General features: G+C 36.1%; 1 protein-coding gene across 2 annotated transcripts; it reads right to left on the reverse strand.

Annotated features, from left to right (window-relative positions):
• Positions 1-699: 699 nt before the first annotated feature.
• sgms1a (sphingomyelin synthase 1a) lies at positions 700-14036 on the reverse strand. Of its 2 annotated transcripts, none has more exons than XM_053510201.1 (6): positions 13928-14036; positions 7695-8485; positions 6782-6899; positions 5267-5420; positions 4913-5079; positions 700-2932 (listed from the first exon to the last, which is right to left on the reverse strand). In XM_053510201.1, exons 2-6 carry the CDS (start codon positions 8297-8299, stop codon positions 2744-2746), a joined length of 1233 nt encoding a protein of 410 aa, XP_053366176.1. In that variant the 5' UTR covers positions 8300-8485; positions 13928-14036; the 3' UTR covers positions 700-2743. The 2 variants fall into 2 exon arrangements, with proteins under 2 accessions (XP_053366176.1, XP_053366175.1); XM_053510200.1 differs by having other exon boundaries at positions 13753-14036.
• Positions 14037-15934: the final 1898 nt, after the last annotated feature.

Genomic DNA, 15934 nt, shown 5'->3' on the forward strand with positions numbered 1-15934 from the left:
TCTATCTATCTATCTATCTATCTATCTATCTAATAAAAGTCAGTAGAATCAATAACAAAAAATGTTAATGACCCTACTGGCATTTATTATACAGATAGACAGAAGTTGTAGTGTGTCTATGATTATAAGTATACAGTAATTTATATAATAACATAATTGATGTAAACTTGTAAAAAGATTTAAAATGATAATTCTGTATAAATATTTAACTACATAAATAATTACGGTATACTTTTATATTTTATTTTTGCAATATTTTTGTTTGTTGGCTTAGTTATTTATATACAGTATCTACCCAATTCAAATACAACATGCTAGTTACATAAATATCACTTTATCAAATTATATGCATTGTTACGGAGTAAAGTTTAAAATACGTAAAAATTTGACAAAAACAACTAAGACTAGTTGAGAGAATTATACATAAGTTATTTTATTTAGAAAAGCTAAAAAAAGCTAATTCTGTTTAAGCCTATTGTATCCAACAACAACTTGGTTTTAAAATCAACCTGACTGTTAAAATTCAACACCATATTTTAACAGTTTAAGTTATCAATTTTTTTTTATTATAAAATTTTAAATGTCATTAAATATATTGATACTTGAAATACATTTTTTAATCTAAATCAATGATACTCATTAAAACAGCCAGTGAAATACAGAATAAAAAATGTTTAATTCAAACTTTGCCCCTTCATTCAAATTATAATCATTAATTAATAAACAAACAGATAAACATTGACAAGGGAAAATAATTACTTATATTAGTTTCTGATTCACATAAAACATAAAAAAACAATTAATACCTTTAATTTAACACAAAAAAATTAAGTTTGATTGGCAGCTTAAACAGATCGAATGATTTTAAAATTATCAGTAAGTTTGTAATCAAATAGGTTAATACATTTCATTAATATTTTACAAAGAAAAAATAAACAGAATTTATCACATAGTAAAATTAGTGTCATGTTTAATGGTATAGTCACTTCCATATCAGGTGTTTAAGCTGGCAGCTACATCGCTCCGGCTATGTTTGTGGTGTTTAGTTTGAATCTAACCAGACGTAGAGCATCAACAAACAGCGCTAAATTTATGCAAGATCGACATGACACTCTTTTCCAGAATAGACAGTTTGAAGATTTTATAATGATGTAATAAAGTGATTCATTTCTTTAGAATCATTATATAAACGTTTTATTTTTACATTCATGTTAGTGTACTAACGCTGTGTTGTGAGCTGTATAAAACATTATACCTCACACACACTAATATATTAAAAGGACAGGAGAGTACTGCACTTCTCTCAGCCAATCAGAACACACAACTGGAAAGCATTTCATTTTATTATACATTCTGGTTGAGTTGCTGTTGTTATTAGTCTTTCGGCTTCTCCCGTTGAGGAGTCGCCATAGCAGACCATCTGATCCACATTGGACACAACTTGGCACAGGTTTTACACCGGATGCCCTTCCTGAGGCTAAATAACACTGTGATTACGTATGCTAATTGTTGAGCAATACTACCTAAAACATCACATCCTGATACTTGGTCATATTATTCCCGTAATATTTGGTTCCGTATATAAAACTGCGTGCGGGATTATTTTAAACTAATACACAGATAACTTTTTTAAGTGTGAACCTGAAGTTCCCGAGTTGTAGTAATCGTCAGGTTTAATCGCTTAGTTACGGTAGTCTGTAATGCAGAACATGTTAACAAACCAAAAACAGAAAAAGAAAGGAGGTGATCCTTACAGAACAGGTGATCCTTACAGAACATCACGTTTTTTTACTCAGTACTTAAATAAATCTTTCAATTATTTTAATTATGTTGATGTTAATTCAGATACGCTTAAGGAGAAACACATCAGGGCGCTGGTACAGGAAAATATTCCACACCCATATAAACTAGCTGTTAATCTAAACCTGCACAACTCTCGGAGCTGCTGTAGGAGAACATCCCCTTTTTATCCAAAATTGAACAATGCCGTCTGACAATCGACGATTGATTTACACCTCTTCCCATTCTGAGTTAATGCAGTGTATTTTTGTTTTGTCCTACACTTCCAGGCCACCGTACTCCTAACAGACCGCAGACATAATTATAAGCACAGAATGGAAAAACTGAACGTTTCTGAGAGATCTGAAATGTCTTTGGACGATCAGGTGATGCAAACTTGGCCTTTAAGCTACATTCATAAGATCTGGTCACGACAAGACAAATAAACATTCAGAGCTCAAGCTCAAATTACAAACACGCTAACAAGCTAACACGCTCGTGCAGCTGTGGGGTGTTGAATCGCTGAGGAGGAAGGCACTGGAAAAAAGTCTCAAATCTCCCGTCAGGACGCTCCAGCATACAGTAAAAATACAAATCTAAAAAACATCCAATACTTTAACATTTTTTTTTACTTTGGGAAAAATAAATCTGGCAGTCTTTAGAAAAACTCTCCTACACAACAATTATTAAGATTATAGTGTACTTATAAAAATATAAAAAAATCTTCTGATACTATTTGGTGGTTACTTTGCCTTAAATATTTGTGTGTGTTTAGATGAGAAATCTCGGCAGCATTGCGCTTATTAAAATCAACTTCTTGGCGCTACGTCGTTTTTTTCTTCATGGACGTTTAATGTTTAAATTATTTTTGGGAAAAAAGAACACTCCACATCACAGTGTTGAGCCCCGGCTTTAAGGGCTGATGGGAAATGTGTCTCTGTTGCTGTCTTTCCCATCTTCAAGGTTAAAGCGAGTCCATGCGACTGTACTTCACCCGGCCCCCTGGACATGGTCGGCATGGTAACGGGAGAAATGGCACCAGCGCTTCGTAGTGGCGAGGGACAACACCCTGAACGTTTCCCTCAAAGTAGCCAAAGAAACGAAACCACCAGACGCGAGAAAATGGATTATTATGGGATTCCTCCTTCAGGCACTGAGAGAGAGAGAGAAAGAAAGAGAGAGATATTACAGATTTTACATATTCATTTGTCTTTAAAACTGAACAAAACAAGTCCCGCACATAACATTATTTTTCCTGTAAAAATATATGGAAAAATCATTATTGTGTGCTAAGTAAAATAAGTACATATCAATTCATTACGGCTGGTAAAATTAATACATAAAATTGTTTAACTCTAATTTTTTTATTTGCTGAATTTGTGTCCAGAGTTTATGTCAACACCGTTAGACGTTTCTAAAAAAAAAAAAATAACGTCGAAAAATAATGAAACTCCAAGGACTCCTCTATTGACCCCTGTTTGTTCTATAACCTGTTTAACTGCTAAGGTTCTTGTAAGTTTGACAATTTATTTTAAAATTTAAAGATTTAAGACTGACACTGCTATGGTCACAAACATAAAATATCAACGCTGTAGCACTTAAATGATATTAAATTTAAGGTCATTTTTGGTTAAATTAATACATTTTAAGCACATTAAAAATGTACAGTATTCAAGATGGTGAGTTCAGGGTTCAGAGTGTGGAATTGTGCGGCGGACACTAAATGTGAGAACGCCATGCTGGAGGAGCGATGCCACATGTGCCAAGGACTTGCCGCCAGCCAGCCAGTAAGGAGGAAAAGGCTGCTATGTTGCTGTTAAGGCCCCAGTTCCCAGTCAGGGAAAGCTGTCCAGACGTCAGATGTCCAGCCTGAGCACGAAAGTGGCATGCAAGAACAGCTGAATGTAATTAAATTAATCACATAACTGAATTAATTTACAGTTACTGTGACAAACGAGCAACCGTCAGTGGAAGAGCGAATGAGTAGGAATATGGATTAGCGAAAAAAGAGAAGGGAGAAGCTTCATAGAGACGCTGAACAGGTTGATGTATTCTTGAAAAAGGCGATGAAAAAAAGGGTATAACAGTCTCAGAGAAAGTTAAGAGAGCACAGAAAAAAAGCATTGGAAAACCTAATGTACCCGTTTACACAAATAAAATGCTGCCTACTGTTACTTTTATTGAGGACGCTGCCTACTGTTATGTTGGGTGAAGAACACCTGTCCAACGATTACAGTATGACATTAAAGCGGATCGAATGTGACTACCTGTGCAAACACCACCACCCACCAGCCATGAACCGCCTGCCGCTCGCTGCCCACGCAGACAAACAGAATTTTTGTTTTATATGGATAGTTTTCAACACCGTCATATGTGTGTCAACACTGTCAGGTAGGAATTTCTGGTGTTTATGTATTCATATTTAAAAAAAAAAATTCACTAATTTTATTTCTTAACATTAAGGAAGATTTTTTAATAGGATATTAATACTTTACTGTTTTTAGATAAAAAAAGCAAGAAAACCTAGAAAATGCCATGCCATGCAATGCCTATAAAATATTATTAAAAGGTGCTGTACTGAATTTTGAAATAATTATATGACATTTATGAAAAACATTTGGTTATTAGATAGATAAAACCTATGTTTTTAAAAATCATGTGGCCAAAAATCATAACCACACCTAAGGAAATGAGTTTCAAAGTAGTCTCTGCGCCTTTAAATAACGGGGGGAATCCCGGATGCAATTTTGTCCCACAAGAAATAATAAAAACTCCAATAATTAATTCCACAACCCACAAATATTCATATAAAAGTGATTAATAGAAAAGTAAAAATATAATTAATTAATCAGCCCTTTATCTTTGAAAAGTATTACCTCCAACAGGAGGAAGAGGAAGGCAGTTATTGTGTAAACTGCAAACATGCTCTTTACTTAAAATGCACACTACTAAGTTGTGGATTTTCTGAAATTAGGATTATTCTCCATCCGAAAAGCTTCTAAGCTCAGAAGTTGATTACTGTATCAAGAACAGAATTACTGAGAGAACAGTGTTTATTAGTTTATCACTAGTCCTGCCTTTACTTTCTTGCTCTATGATTGGCCAGGTGAGCGGTCACATAGGCCACACCCACCTGCTGATTGGCTAAAGTGTGGTACCACCAGAAGAGGCGTGTGGTGATGAAGTACGCCACCACCACGTCCACAGTGTAGTGATCATGAGCCAAGAGGATGCAGAAAATCCCAGTGACACTCAGACTGAGACACAGCCAGTGATAGGGCCTGAACCTCCGTGGGGAATCTACACACACACACACACACACACACACACACACACACACATATCTTAGACCACTGTTAAAGGTAAAGTAGAAGGTGGATGTAAAGATCAATATCAACACCAGATGGCACAACTGAGACATTTCTGTGTGTGTGTATGTGTGTGTGTGTGTGTGTGTGTGCGTGTGTGTGTGCGCGTGCATGCTCACACTCTTTAATAAACAGGTACGTTAGCGTTAGCATGACTGTGTGGCCACTGTACAGAAAATCACCGCACATGGCATGAGAGCCTGTGATGGACAAACCGCCACCCGTCATGATCTTCAGAATGCGCCAGCCCATAGACCACCAGGCACCAGACAACTATTAACACACACACACACAAACACACACACACACACATACCATAAGAACGTACACACATACACTGTGGCAAATTTCATTTTCTGGTTAAAAATTGCAATTTTATTCTACTGGGTCGACAAATTCTGAGAAAAACAAGATAAATTATTTTGACTTCTCTCTCTCTCATAAATGGTTATATTTTTAATAATATTGACTTTAAAAGGAAGAAAGTAAAGAAAGAATAATAAAATAAAAAGAGAACTGAAGAAAATTAATATGAAAAAAAGGTAGCACAAATGAAAAGAGCAAAAAACATAAAGGAAATATAGAATATATAATAAAAAATGAGGCAAACATAAAACTGTAAAGAAATTAAAATAAAAATAATTTTGAGGTGTGTGTTTGTGTGTGTGTGTGTACAAAATGATATCTATCCTGCAATTCTAAGCTGTTGATTGATATAACTCACTCCACACTCACGCAGCTCTATCACACACAAGCACACTTGCTGCGCGCACACACATGCACATACACACAACAAATAAAAAAATCATAAAAAACATATTAGGTTTAATTAATCAGGATTATTTCTTATTGTTCAATTAAGTCAAAATTTTACACTGTCTTTTTTAAAGGTAAAAGTTAAAAATAAAACATTAACTTTTGAGGATTTTTTAATGCTTTTTTTTTTTTTTTTACTAAACCCTCACTTGCTAAGAGCGAAACTCTTCATACTCATGAGTGCTAAAGCTGAAATATGAAGCCACTTCCTGATCCCACTTCCTTTTAGAAACACAAACCATCTCCACCCCCACCTCCCAAATCCCCCCCCCACACACGCGCGCGCACACACACACACACACACACACTTCATTATTTCCTTAATCTATTTATAAATTATATTCTTTAGTTAAGGCAGCACGATGGCATACTAGTTAGCACTGTCGCCTTGCACCTCCAGGGTTCAGGTTCGATTTCTGGCCAGGTTTGATTCCCACCTCTGTGTGCATGGACTTTGCATGTTCTCCCTGTGTTTGGTGGGTTTCCTTCTGGTACTCTGGTTTTCTCCAACAGTGCAAAGATCAGCCTGATTGGCGGTCCCAAATTGCCCGTAGTGTGTGAATGAGCGTGAGAGTGTCTCATGTGTGACACTGTGTGTGTGTGTGTGTGTGCCCTAGTATACAGTAGTGTGTGCACTGTATACAGGTTAAAGCGATATAGACGATAAGTGAGTGAATGAGTGAGTCTTTCAATTTAAAGAGAAAACAGTTTGGTCAAAAATAAAATATCTATTCATGTTAAATGTATCAGACCATCCAAGACATACAGTACTGTGAACGAAGCCAGTGTGACTGTAGGTGTGTGTGTGTGTGTGTTACCTTGGGTGCACATTTAAAGTGCATGCCTGGTACAGGTAAGGTGGTGACATACATGGTGACGCACCGGTACAAGTACAGCGTTCCAACGATGAAGAAGAAACGGCGACCAATGATGGACCTGAAAACACACACACACACATATAGGAATACAAAATTTGATCCTATTGTATTGATGGCAATGTGTCTGTTTCCTGTGTTCTGTCAAAACTGACCTAATTAACATTTTTTCAGAATAAAATGCAAAAAATGCATTTTGGGAGTGTTGCAGTACAAAACCAATCTGATGCATATGTATGAAAGTTACTTTTGGTTTGTATGTGCCAAAAAATCCTGCACTGTAGCGGTGTGTGTTACAGTTGGCTTAACACACTGACCTGTACACTGTAGCGGTGTGGGTTGCAGGTTGATATTACAAGCTGACACACTGGTGTGCATTACATTTTGGTGCAACACACTGACCTGCGCTGTAGCGGTGTATATTACCGTTTGGCGTTATAAACGCTGACCTGCACACTGTAGCTGAGTGTGTTACAGTTTGGCGTTACATGCTAACCTAGACCCTGTAGTGCTGTGTGTGTTACAGTTCGGTGTTACAATCTACCCTGCACTGTAGCGGTGTGTGTTAGAGTTTGGCATTACAATGTCACCTGTGCTATAAGGGTGTGTGTGTTACAGTTTGGCAATACAATCTGACCTGCGCTGTAATGTTACAGTTTGGGTTACACTTTGACCTGTGTGGTGGTGGTGTGTATTACAGTTGGAAGTTACACACTGACCTGCGCTGTAAGAGTTTGTGTGTTAAGGTTTGGTGTTACATTCTGACCTGCCCTGTAACCGTGTGTGGTACAGTTCGGCGTTACATTCTAACCTACACTATAGTGGTGTGAGTTACATTTTTGTGTTACACACTGACCTGTGTTTGAGGTGGATCCACTGTATGATCCACAAGCTGACAAGGACCATGCCGTTAATTTCACACATAGAAAACGCCCATTGACGCCGGTCAAAAAGATCAAAGAACTTATCCGGCAGGGGGGGAGACACCTCTTTGGATGGCACTCGTTCATGCACGACAGAAATCATGACCGATGTTAGGAGAAAGCAGCACAGCGCATACCCAAAGGCCACGCACGTTTTGTGCCATTCTGTTGGAAACACTGTGCGCTCGTACACTTCGGTTGGAAGTGGAATGTGGATCTGGACAGCCTCTGATCGAAATCCATTCTTTGGCTCCCCATTGTGAATCTTCCCATTTTCGACATGGCCATTTTCGACATGACGTTTGTTTCCATGGTCTCCCATGTGGTCGGCTATGCGCAGGGTCTCCACTCGCTCCAACAACCGCCTTCCATTGTCTCCATCGACAAAACACAACGGCGGGTTTTGAAAATCCTTCTCAGAAAGCCGCAAAAGAGCCACACCATCTACGTTCCCGAGAGTCTCAGAATACTCCGGCATACCCTCCTCAGACAGCCAGTCAGAAACGTCTGCTGTTGACCAGCTCCGAACCTCCTTCATGGCCTTCAAGTCAGAGGATGGGCGGGGTCAGTGTGACATCACAGAACAGAATAATAGAACTGATGTGACATGATGAAGCCGAGGCATTGCGGGGTATCCGAAGTGTTTGTAGTTTGGTTCACTTTTCCCAAACTCCTCCTTTTAACCATAAACATGGAAAGGTCCTGAAATCTTCTGAGATGATTCCTTCAAAATAATAGACACAAACAATTAATGAATTAAAACTGACGTGTTCATTAAGTTAAATAAATTAACAATAAATAAATACATTTGTTTTTTGGAAAAAAAATGTCCAAACATAATTATTTTTATAAACGTAAATATATTCCAAATAATCTGCAGTACACTAAATATATACAAGAAACACATGAGAATAAAAGTCATATAATAACAATAATATGTTTTAATAAAATAAAAAAGTCACCGTTCTTTCTTAATCAGAATATATAAGAAAAGTAAAAGTAATAAAATTTAATAACATGAAAACATGGTTAACGATTTGTATAATAATAATAATAATATAAAAATGTATTAAAAATTAAATATTAAAATGATGTCATTAAATTGTTTAATTGAATAATTGAGATTATTTTAATAACTCAGACTACTGAACGTGAACTTGTCGACTGTGTGTGCGTTTGAGATATGAACGGGCCAGTAAGAGAAATGTCAAGGCTGTGCACACAAACACACAGATGTGTGATAAATGACCCCGTTTTTTAATTTGTTTTATGAAAATTATCTATTAAAAAATCAACAATACGAGCACACCACAAACATGTCCTAAAAGTGGGCGTGTCCTGAATGGTGATGGCAGAATTCACACTAATAACTGAACGAAAACAATCACAGAAATATTGTTTAAAATGTGTGGAACATGTTCATTTCTCTCTTACTGAATCAAATCCAATCCAATCACCTGTAGCTAATAAACAGCTTGTGAGTAAAACCAACTGGTTGTTCGAGTATTTAAGTGACAGAGAGAAAGCACGAGAGAGACAGACTAAGTGAGACATTTGCCACGTCAGCTGTGCAAACAGACCTTTAGCCATGTAATCAGATTATGAAGGAACGTAAGCACACACATACACACATACACACACTAGCAGGCTAGCAGATAAGGAAAGAAAGATAATGTCACTCTATCGAGATCAAAGTCTGCAGATAAACAGGTTATACAATAGGGGTCGTTACAGAGGCTACTTGTTTCATCCTCCCCCAGAAACAGCGCAGGTCAGTGTTTAAGGCCAAACTGTAACACACAGTGCACAGGTCAGCGATCATATAACGACCAATTAACAGGTATCGGACAAGTCCCTCTTGTGCCACCGCTCCTGTGCCTGTTTATTCTGCTACCACGAGAGTGGAAGGCAGTCAATGCAGCAGATGCCAGCTGCCGTAAAAAGAATAAGTAGGGTGTACTGATGGTCCCACATGCTCTACAGAGAAACACAGCGTCACACGGCAAACAGGCGTTACTTTAAAAACCTAGATGCAGGTGGCAACACAGAATTTGTCAACTGGACCAAAAACAAAAAAACTGCTTATATGGAAGTCTTGCCTGTTTGTGTTGACAGAAGAGGCTTCACACATCAAACTGTGCATTTAGGATTTCTGATATGTTAAACAAGTTATTATTACTTTTAAAACATGCAAATTACTAAACTAATATGGGAATGACAAATGTAGAACAAAATATATATATATATTATAAAACTTAAGAATTAAAACAGAAAAAAAAAAGTTTATACAATTTATAAAAATTACACAATCCTGGCCCCATACAGTATACATTTATTAAAAATGGCTAAAAATGCTTTCATTTTTAGGAGCTACGTGCTCTGACCAACAGCGCCACTTTTGTGCTGGCAGGGAATGTCGACCCGTTATGATGGCTACTTTAAGTATATTTCTGACCTGTGGAAAACACATATAATATTGATATTTTTTTACATTTAAATGATTAAGATAATCAAACAAACTTAGTACACATTATTTTTATTAGTTATTTTTTTTAACAATGTTTTGTTACAATTCTAAACCGCAAAAGTGGGACTAGTTTAGAGCGCTCGACCTACAACCTTTCATCACCTTAAATGCAAACATGTATGCATTAAAAATGTATTTTAAAAAAATTTTATTTGGAAGTCATTTTTTCTCCCAACTCTAATTATTAAAGTAATTGAACGTACATGTACGTTGTTGTGCTAATTTAAATATAAACTTGCATCGTTAAATTAATTAACATAAACATGTTTTGTTGCAGTTATTAAACAAACAAATTGTTAAACCAATTAAACATATATCTCTATTGTTAAATATTAAACATAAAAATATGAGGTAACAACAATTAGACAAAACCGTACATGGTTACAACAATTAAACATAAATTAAATACACACGGTTACAGCAAACATAAATTGAACATACACGGTTACACTGATTAAAAATCAACCTAAACACACTGTATTGCAGGACTTTATAAATAACCATAGATTAGGATTAAACCAAAATTATGTCATTACACTCATTAAATGGAAATTTTTATATGTCACTATTGTACAATGGTTAAATGCAATATTTTTTTTACTTTTGTGCATTGATAATTCTTTCTTAAACAATCCTGACAGCCTGAGACAACCAGTGTACTTTTTTATTTAGTCAGCCAATATTTACATACAGGCACACAAAGACATACACACACACACGTGCACATGCATTATGTTAAACAAAGACCCAGATGAATAGAAAATGCAAACACACCTTAATGTTAAATTCTTTATTAATCCACGTACTGTAACCAAGGAAGAATACACACATGTGTGTGTGTGTGTGTGTGTGTGCGTGTGTGTGTGTGTGTGTGTGTGTGTGTGATTTTATGTGAGCATCACTAGACTCTTGTTTTTATTGGGTGTTAGACTGTAGCTCAGGTCATGTGATTGTGATGTAACTAAAATGCTTAATATTTACAAATAACACTACTAAACATTCACATCAGAAAACACTATTAGAGCGCACTATTTGTTATTTAAGTGCGCAGGGTGGGATCAAGCTGGGGATTTAATTCAGCGGTAACTGGGCATATGAATTTAATCTGTTCCAGAGGCGAGTTCTTAATCTGAAATTTCACATTGCATTTTCACATAGAGGATAATGTAAATGCAGATAATCCATTCCAGCCACCAAAAAATATTATCAATATTACCTAATATATAACACTATAATCATATTTTTGCACATAAAAAAAAAATCAAAACATTTAGAAAGCGCCTTTAAAGTAAGTAAAACATAAAATAAATCTCATTAAACCTGACTTAACCTTAATTTCCTCTTGACACTGGCTGCTTTAAAAACGAAACTGAAAGCAGCTCCGATTTCTTCTTCCTGCCCTCCTGAACACATTCTTGGGACCTATGTATACATACTGTATATATAAACAACCTAAACTGGGCTTTTCACTGACACAAACAAGTGTTGATCGGCTAGCGGATGTACGCCGCGACCCAAACGATTCGGGTGCTAGTATTATAAAAATTATGGTTCTTAAGGTGAAAATTCACAAAGGCGGGGCGTTTATATGCTGAGGTACCACCATACCTGTTAAAAAGCCCTTTTTGGTAGTTTAGTGTGCGGAGTGGGATTTAGCTGTAGATTTATTATCTATTAGACTGCACTATTTAATAGTTTAGCAGTAACCCCAGTCTCCTTGTGGCGTTTATTCATCCCGAATCACACTGAATCAAACGCTTCCTGAATTAGTGGTATGTCATTTCCTGTGATCTGACCGAGCTTCTCTAAAATTCTCCACTTCCTCATAACCAGAGTTCAATTTCAGAGCAGAAAAAAAACTGCAGAGTAAGTGAAATATAGACCAAAGACCCAAATCAGATAAATATATAACAGTACATTTACAAACCATAAAAGACATATGTTCTGATTAAATTATTTTAAAAAATAACTATTTATTGACTTATTTGTTAATTTTACTTCAGATTTTATCTTATTCATATTTACTTTAATAAAATGTACGGCATGCTTTAAGTATTTAAATTAATATTTAAATGTACAACTGCAGTTTGTTTAAGCCTACAAACAAACAAACAAATGAACAAACAAATAACATTGTGATATTAGGTCTTTGGGTGTAAAAACCTCTGGAGTAAATAGTCTATTTGCTTGTTATATTAAATACACATGCACACTTGTAACAGATTATGTCATCACAAATATACAGAAACAAGCAAACAAGAACTAATAAACAATAATAAAAAATAATGCTCTTGTTGATAAATAAACAATATTTATAACTCTATCACTTTGAATTCTGCAAACACACACACACACACACATTTTTGTTGTGTATTGAGTATTGATCATAGTGAGAGATTAATGTTGAATCTGCAGACCTGAGCTATATTTAGACTCAGCCACACAACACACATGCACTTCCCTTAAAGTGGGACACCATTTACAGCAGGAAAATGAAGAGGAAAAGAGGGAGGGAGGGTGGGAAGTCTAGAGTGAGAGAGAGAGCGAGAGAGAGAGAGAGATGTCGCCTAAAATATTTCCATGGATGTGTAGGTTACTGTAATTTGATTATCTCACCTTTTTGGAGCAAAAAAGCTAACTTCTCTAATACATAATAATGTGTATAGACACCAGATTGGCATTTAGTGCTCTGTGTGTGTGTGTGTGTTGTGTGTGTGTGTAGTAAAACTGACCAGATTCCCTAAGAGCTCAGTATAAAGTCCTGAAGGAACAGTAAACAGAGTTCTTGCAGCCGAGACATTCCCTTTCACACACAATTCCTGTGGTTCCTCTTTACTACGCGAGAGTCATCAATCATCCACAGAACATGTTTATAAAAAATGTGTACTTATCACGTTTATATTTCTCCAAGTTAAGTCTAGCGTCTAGGATGATTTAGTCCCTTCTTATCATTCACTAATTTGTGTGTGTGAATGTGTGTGTGAGTCAGAGTACAGCTGAGTGAACCTGTGTAAAGGTGACAGTGATAAAATGGCTTTACGTGACTCATCACTTGTCTAAATCAATTAGGAGTGACTTATGATACCATAACCTCCTCTCTCTCTCTCTCTCTCTCTCTCACATACACACATACACACACCTGACATGTCACAGGACACAGGGGTCAGAATAATGACAAATGAAAGAATGAAAGTAAAAAAAAAAAAAAACTGCCAAAGCATGAGGATGGAGATTATTTGTTTATTTATTTTATTAACTATAATTATAAAAAATAAAAAGTAATAAATATTTACATAAAATAATAGTTAAACTCATAAATAAATAAATAGTTTACCCATTAGAAGTGTTTGGAGAGGCAGGCCAGAGGGATTAAGGCGGGATAATTACGACCGCACCGAACCCAAACTAAACCTTTTACAGTATCGAGCAATGATGTGAAATAAAAGACAGACCCAATGTCTTACCTTATGACGTCAGCAGCCAGACCTGTAGATCCTTGTATAATAAGAATAATACTAATAATAATACTAACAAACGCGTGCGCGCACACAGAGTGGCGCATATAAACAGAACAAGACAATCTGTAGCTTGAAGCTGAACCTTTGAGCCGCACAAAGCGACTTTTATCCAATTATTTACCCCTAAGACTGAGGCTCATTCGCCCCTCCGCTCCGTCAGGTGGTAAAATCCGTCAGTAGTCTGTGTTTACGCCGCCGCCGCACGCACGGACGTGCTGCTTCTCAGCCTGCCTGCGTAACGTTAAAACTGGAGTGGTGGGTGTGGCAGCGACGACGTTGCGTGCTGCGTCACCCCTGATGCCGGAAGTGAATTCCTGAAAGCGCATCAGGAATGGGATCAGCCCCACCTGTGTTGTCCCATAGCAGTGTATATAGAGTTGGCATAGGGGTCTAGGTTACCCAAATTCAGTTGCTTCATTTATTATTTATTTATATTCTCTTTGTACCTTAAGCAGAAATGTCACAAGTAAATTTTATACTCAAAGTAAAGTTTGTTTTGTCCACTATGCAGTCTATTATGTAGCATGAACTTGTTTTTCTGGTCAGGTCAAGACTGGAATGTTAGTTTATCTGAAACTCAGTGTTCCACTGACGCCCTCATGACATGACGTATAAATTATCAAAATATTTTCACACCGATCTTTATAGACTGTCAGTGAGTTTCAATGTTAATAATAGTCTAATAAACATCAAAAGACACACATAGATTGATTTCTACACAGAATTGCAAAACGTAAACAGGCCCCCATGATTTTATGATAACTCGTCTGCACTAAAATATGTTGAATGTCTGAGTGAGTAAGGTTTAGCTATTAATACATCACTAACACTTCAAGAGCAACACCTGGCCCAGGAATGCAATAAAAGCCTTTTTCTTTGAACAGATCAGCATGAAGACATGTCTCAGAAGGCCCAGGTCTAATGTAGCTCCTGGTTCCACTCTGAGACAGTCCTCTCTCTTTTGAAATCAGGTATTTCTTGGGGATTTTCACTTCCAAGCTTAGAATTAAGCCTCTGATCAAACGGAGAAGGATGGACTACTACGAACTACCTTTTTTTTTGCCTTTTATTATTTATGCACATCTGTGCTTACAGATAGATAGATAGATAGATAGATAGATAGATAGATAGATAGATAGATAGAACCTAATTACAAATTTAGCACAGTACGGTCATTTCAGTCTCGATTTTATGAGAAAAATTCTGAATTTTGACATCAGTATTCCACCACAACATTAAAAGTTATAAAAAATATATATTTTTATGCCATAGAATAAAACAATCTATTATATAAGCAACCACTTTTTAGACAAAACAAAGTGGAAGCTGCTGGGATGCGCATGCAAAAAAAGAAGCAAGTGCAACAGTCAAGTTCCAAAGAAGAAGTGTGGGTGGTTCTGCCTACACACACTGTACTTGACCCTAAAGGGTTCTAAAACTTTTGTCACACCAAATACTGACTTTGTGTCATTAATATATATAGTGAGAGAGAGAGAGAGAGAGAGAGAGCGTTATATACAGTATATCAATATAAAATGTATGGCAATAAATTTATACATTTAGTATTAAATTTATAGAACTTTTTCTGAAGTGTGAAAAATAACTTCTAAACATTCCATCTAATATATTAACTTAAAAACAATTGAATTTTCTATTATAATTTTAAACTCACATACATTATTATTCATTCTAAACTCTAGTACAGTTTCTACCGCTTTTTACCACGGAGCTCCCTCTAGAGACCCTATCCTGTACTGCACATCATTCCCTGTAAATGCTACCGATAATGCTATACTGTAAGATATAATGTAGTGTAATGATACTATATATCTGAAATACTGAAAGTACAGAATATAATACTGCTACAGTATATATTTAGTTCTATACTTTCAGTATTATATATATATATATATATATATAATTTATAATTTATAAGACAATTAAATTGCCTTTACGGTACATTTTTCTACAGGTACTAGGTACGTTTTAAGGTCAGTGGGCGGGGCTACAACTCGGTAATGACAGGCTCGCTGGGCGTGGCTTCAAGTTTTAAAAGGATTAATTCTATTTCAGCTGATAATCAAGTGCCCTGATCTCATCTAATTTTTTTTTTTAGACAAGTGTAATT

The sequence above is a fragment of the Clarias gariepinus genome, chromosome 13 (genome assembly GCF_024256425.1).
Source record: "Clarias gariepinus isolate MV-2021 ecotype Netherlands chromosome 13, CGAR_prim_01v2, whole genome shotgun sequence".
In the NCBI taxonomy this organism is placed as follows: domain Eukaryota; kingdom Metazoa; phylum Chordata; class Actinopteri; order Siluriformes; family Clariidae; genus Clarias; species Clarias gariepinus.

Excerpts from the sequence above, each read along its gene's own strand:
- sgms1a (XM_053510201.1), bottom strand. The coding sequence starts at position 8,299 with ATGAAGGAGGTTCGGAGCTGGTCAACAGCAGACGTTTCTGACTGGCTG. Across the intron at positions 6,900-7,694 it reads TGGATCCACCTCAAACACAG|GTCCATCATTGGTCGCCGTT; the intron begins GTCAGTGTGTAA and ends GTGTGTTTTCAG. Across the intron at positions 5,421-6,781 it reads ACTTTAAATGTGCACCCAAG|TTGTCTGGTGCCTGGTGGTC; the intron begins GTAACACACACA and ends GTGTGTTAATAG.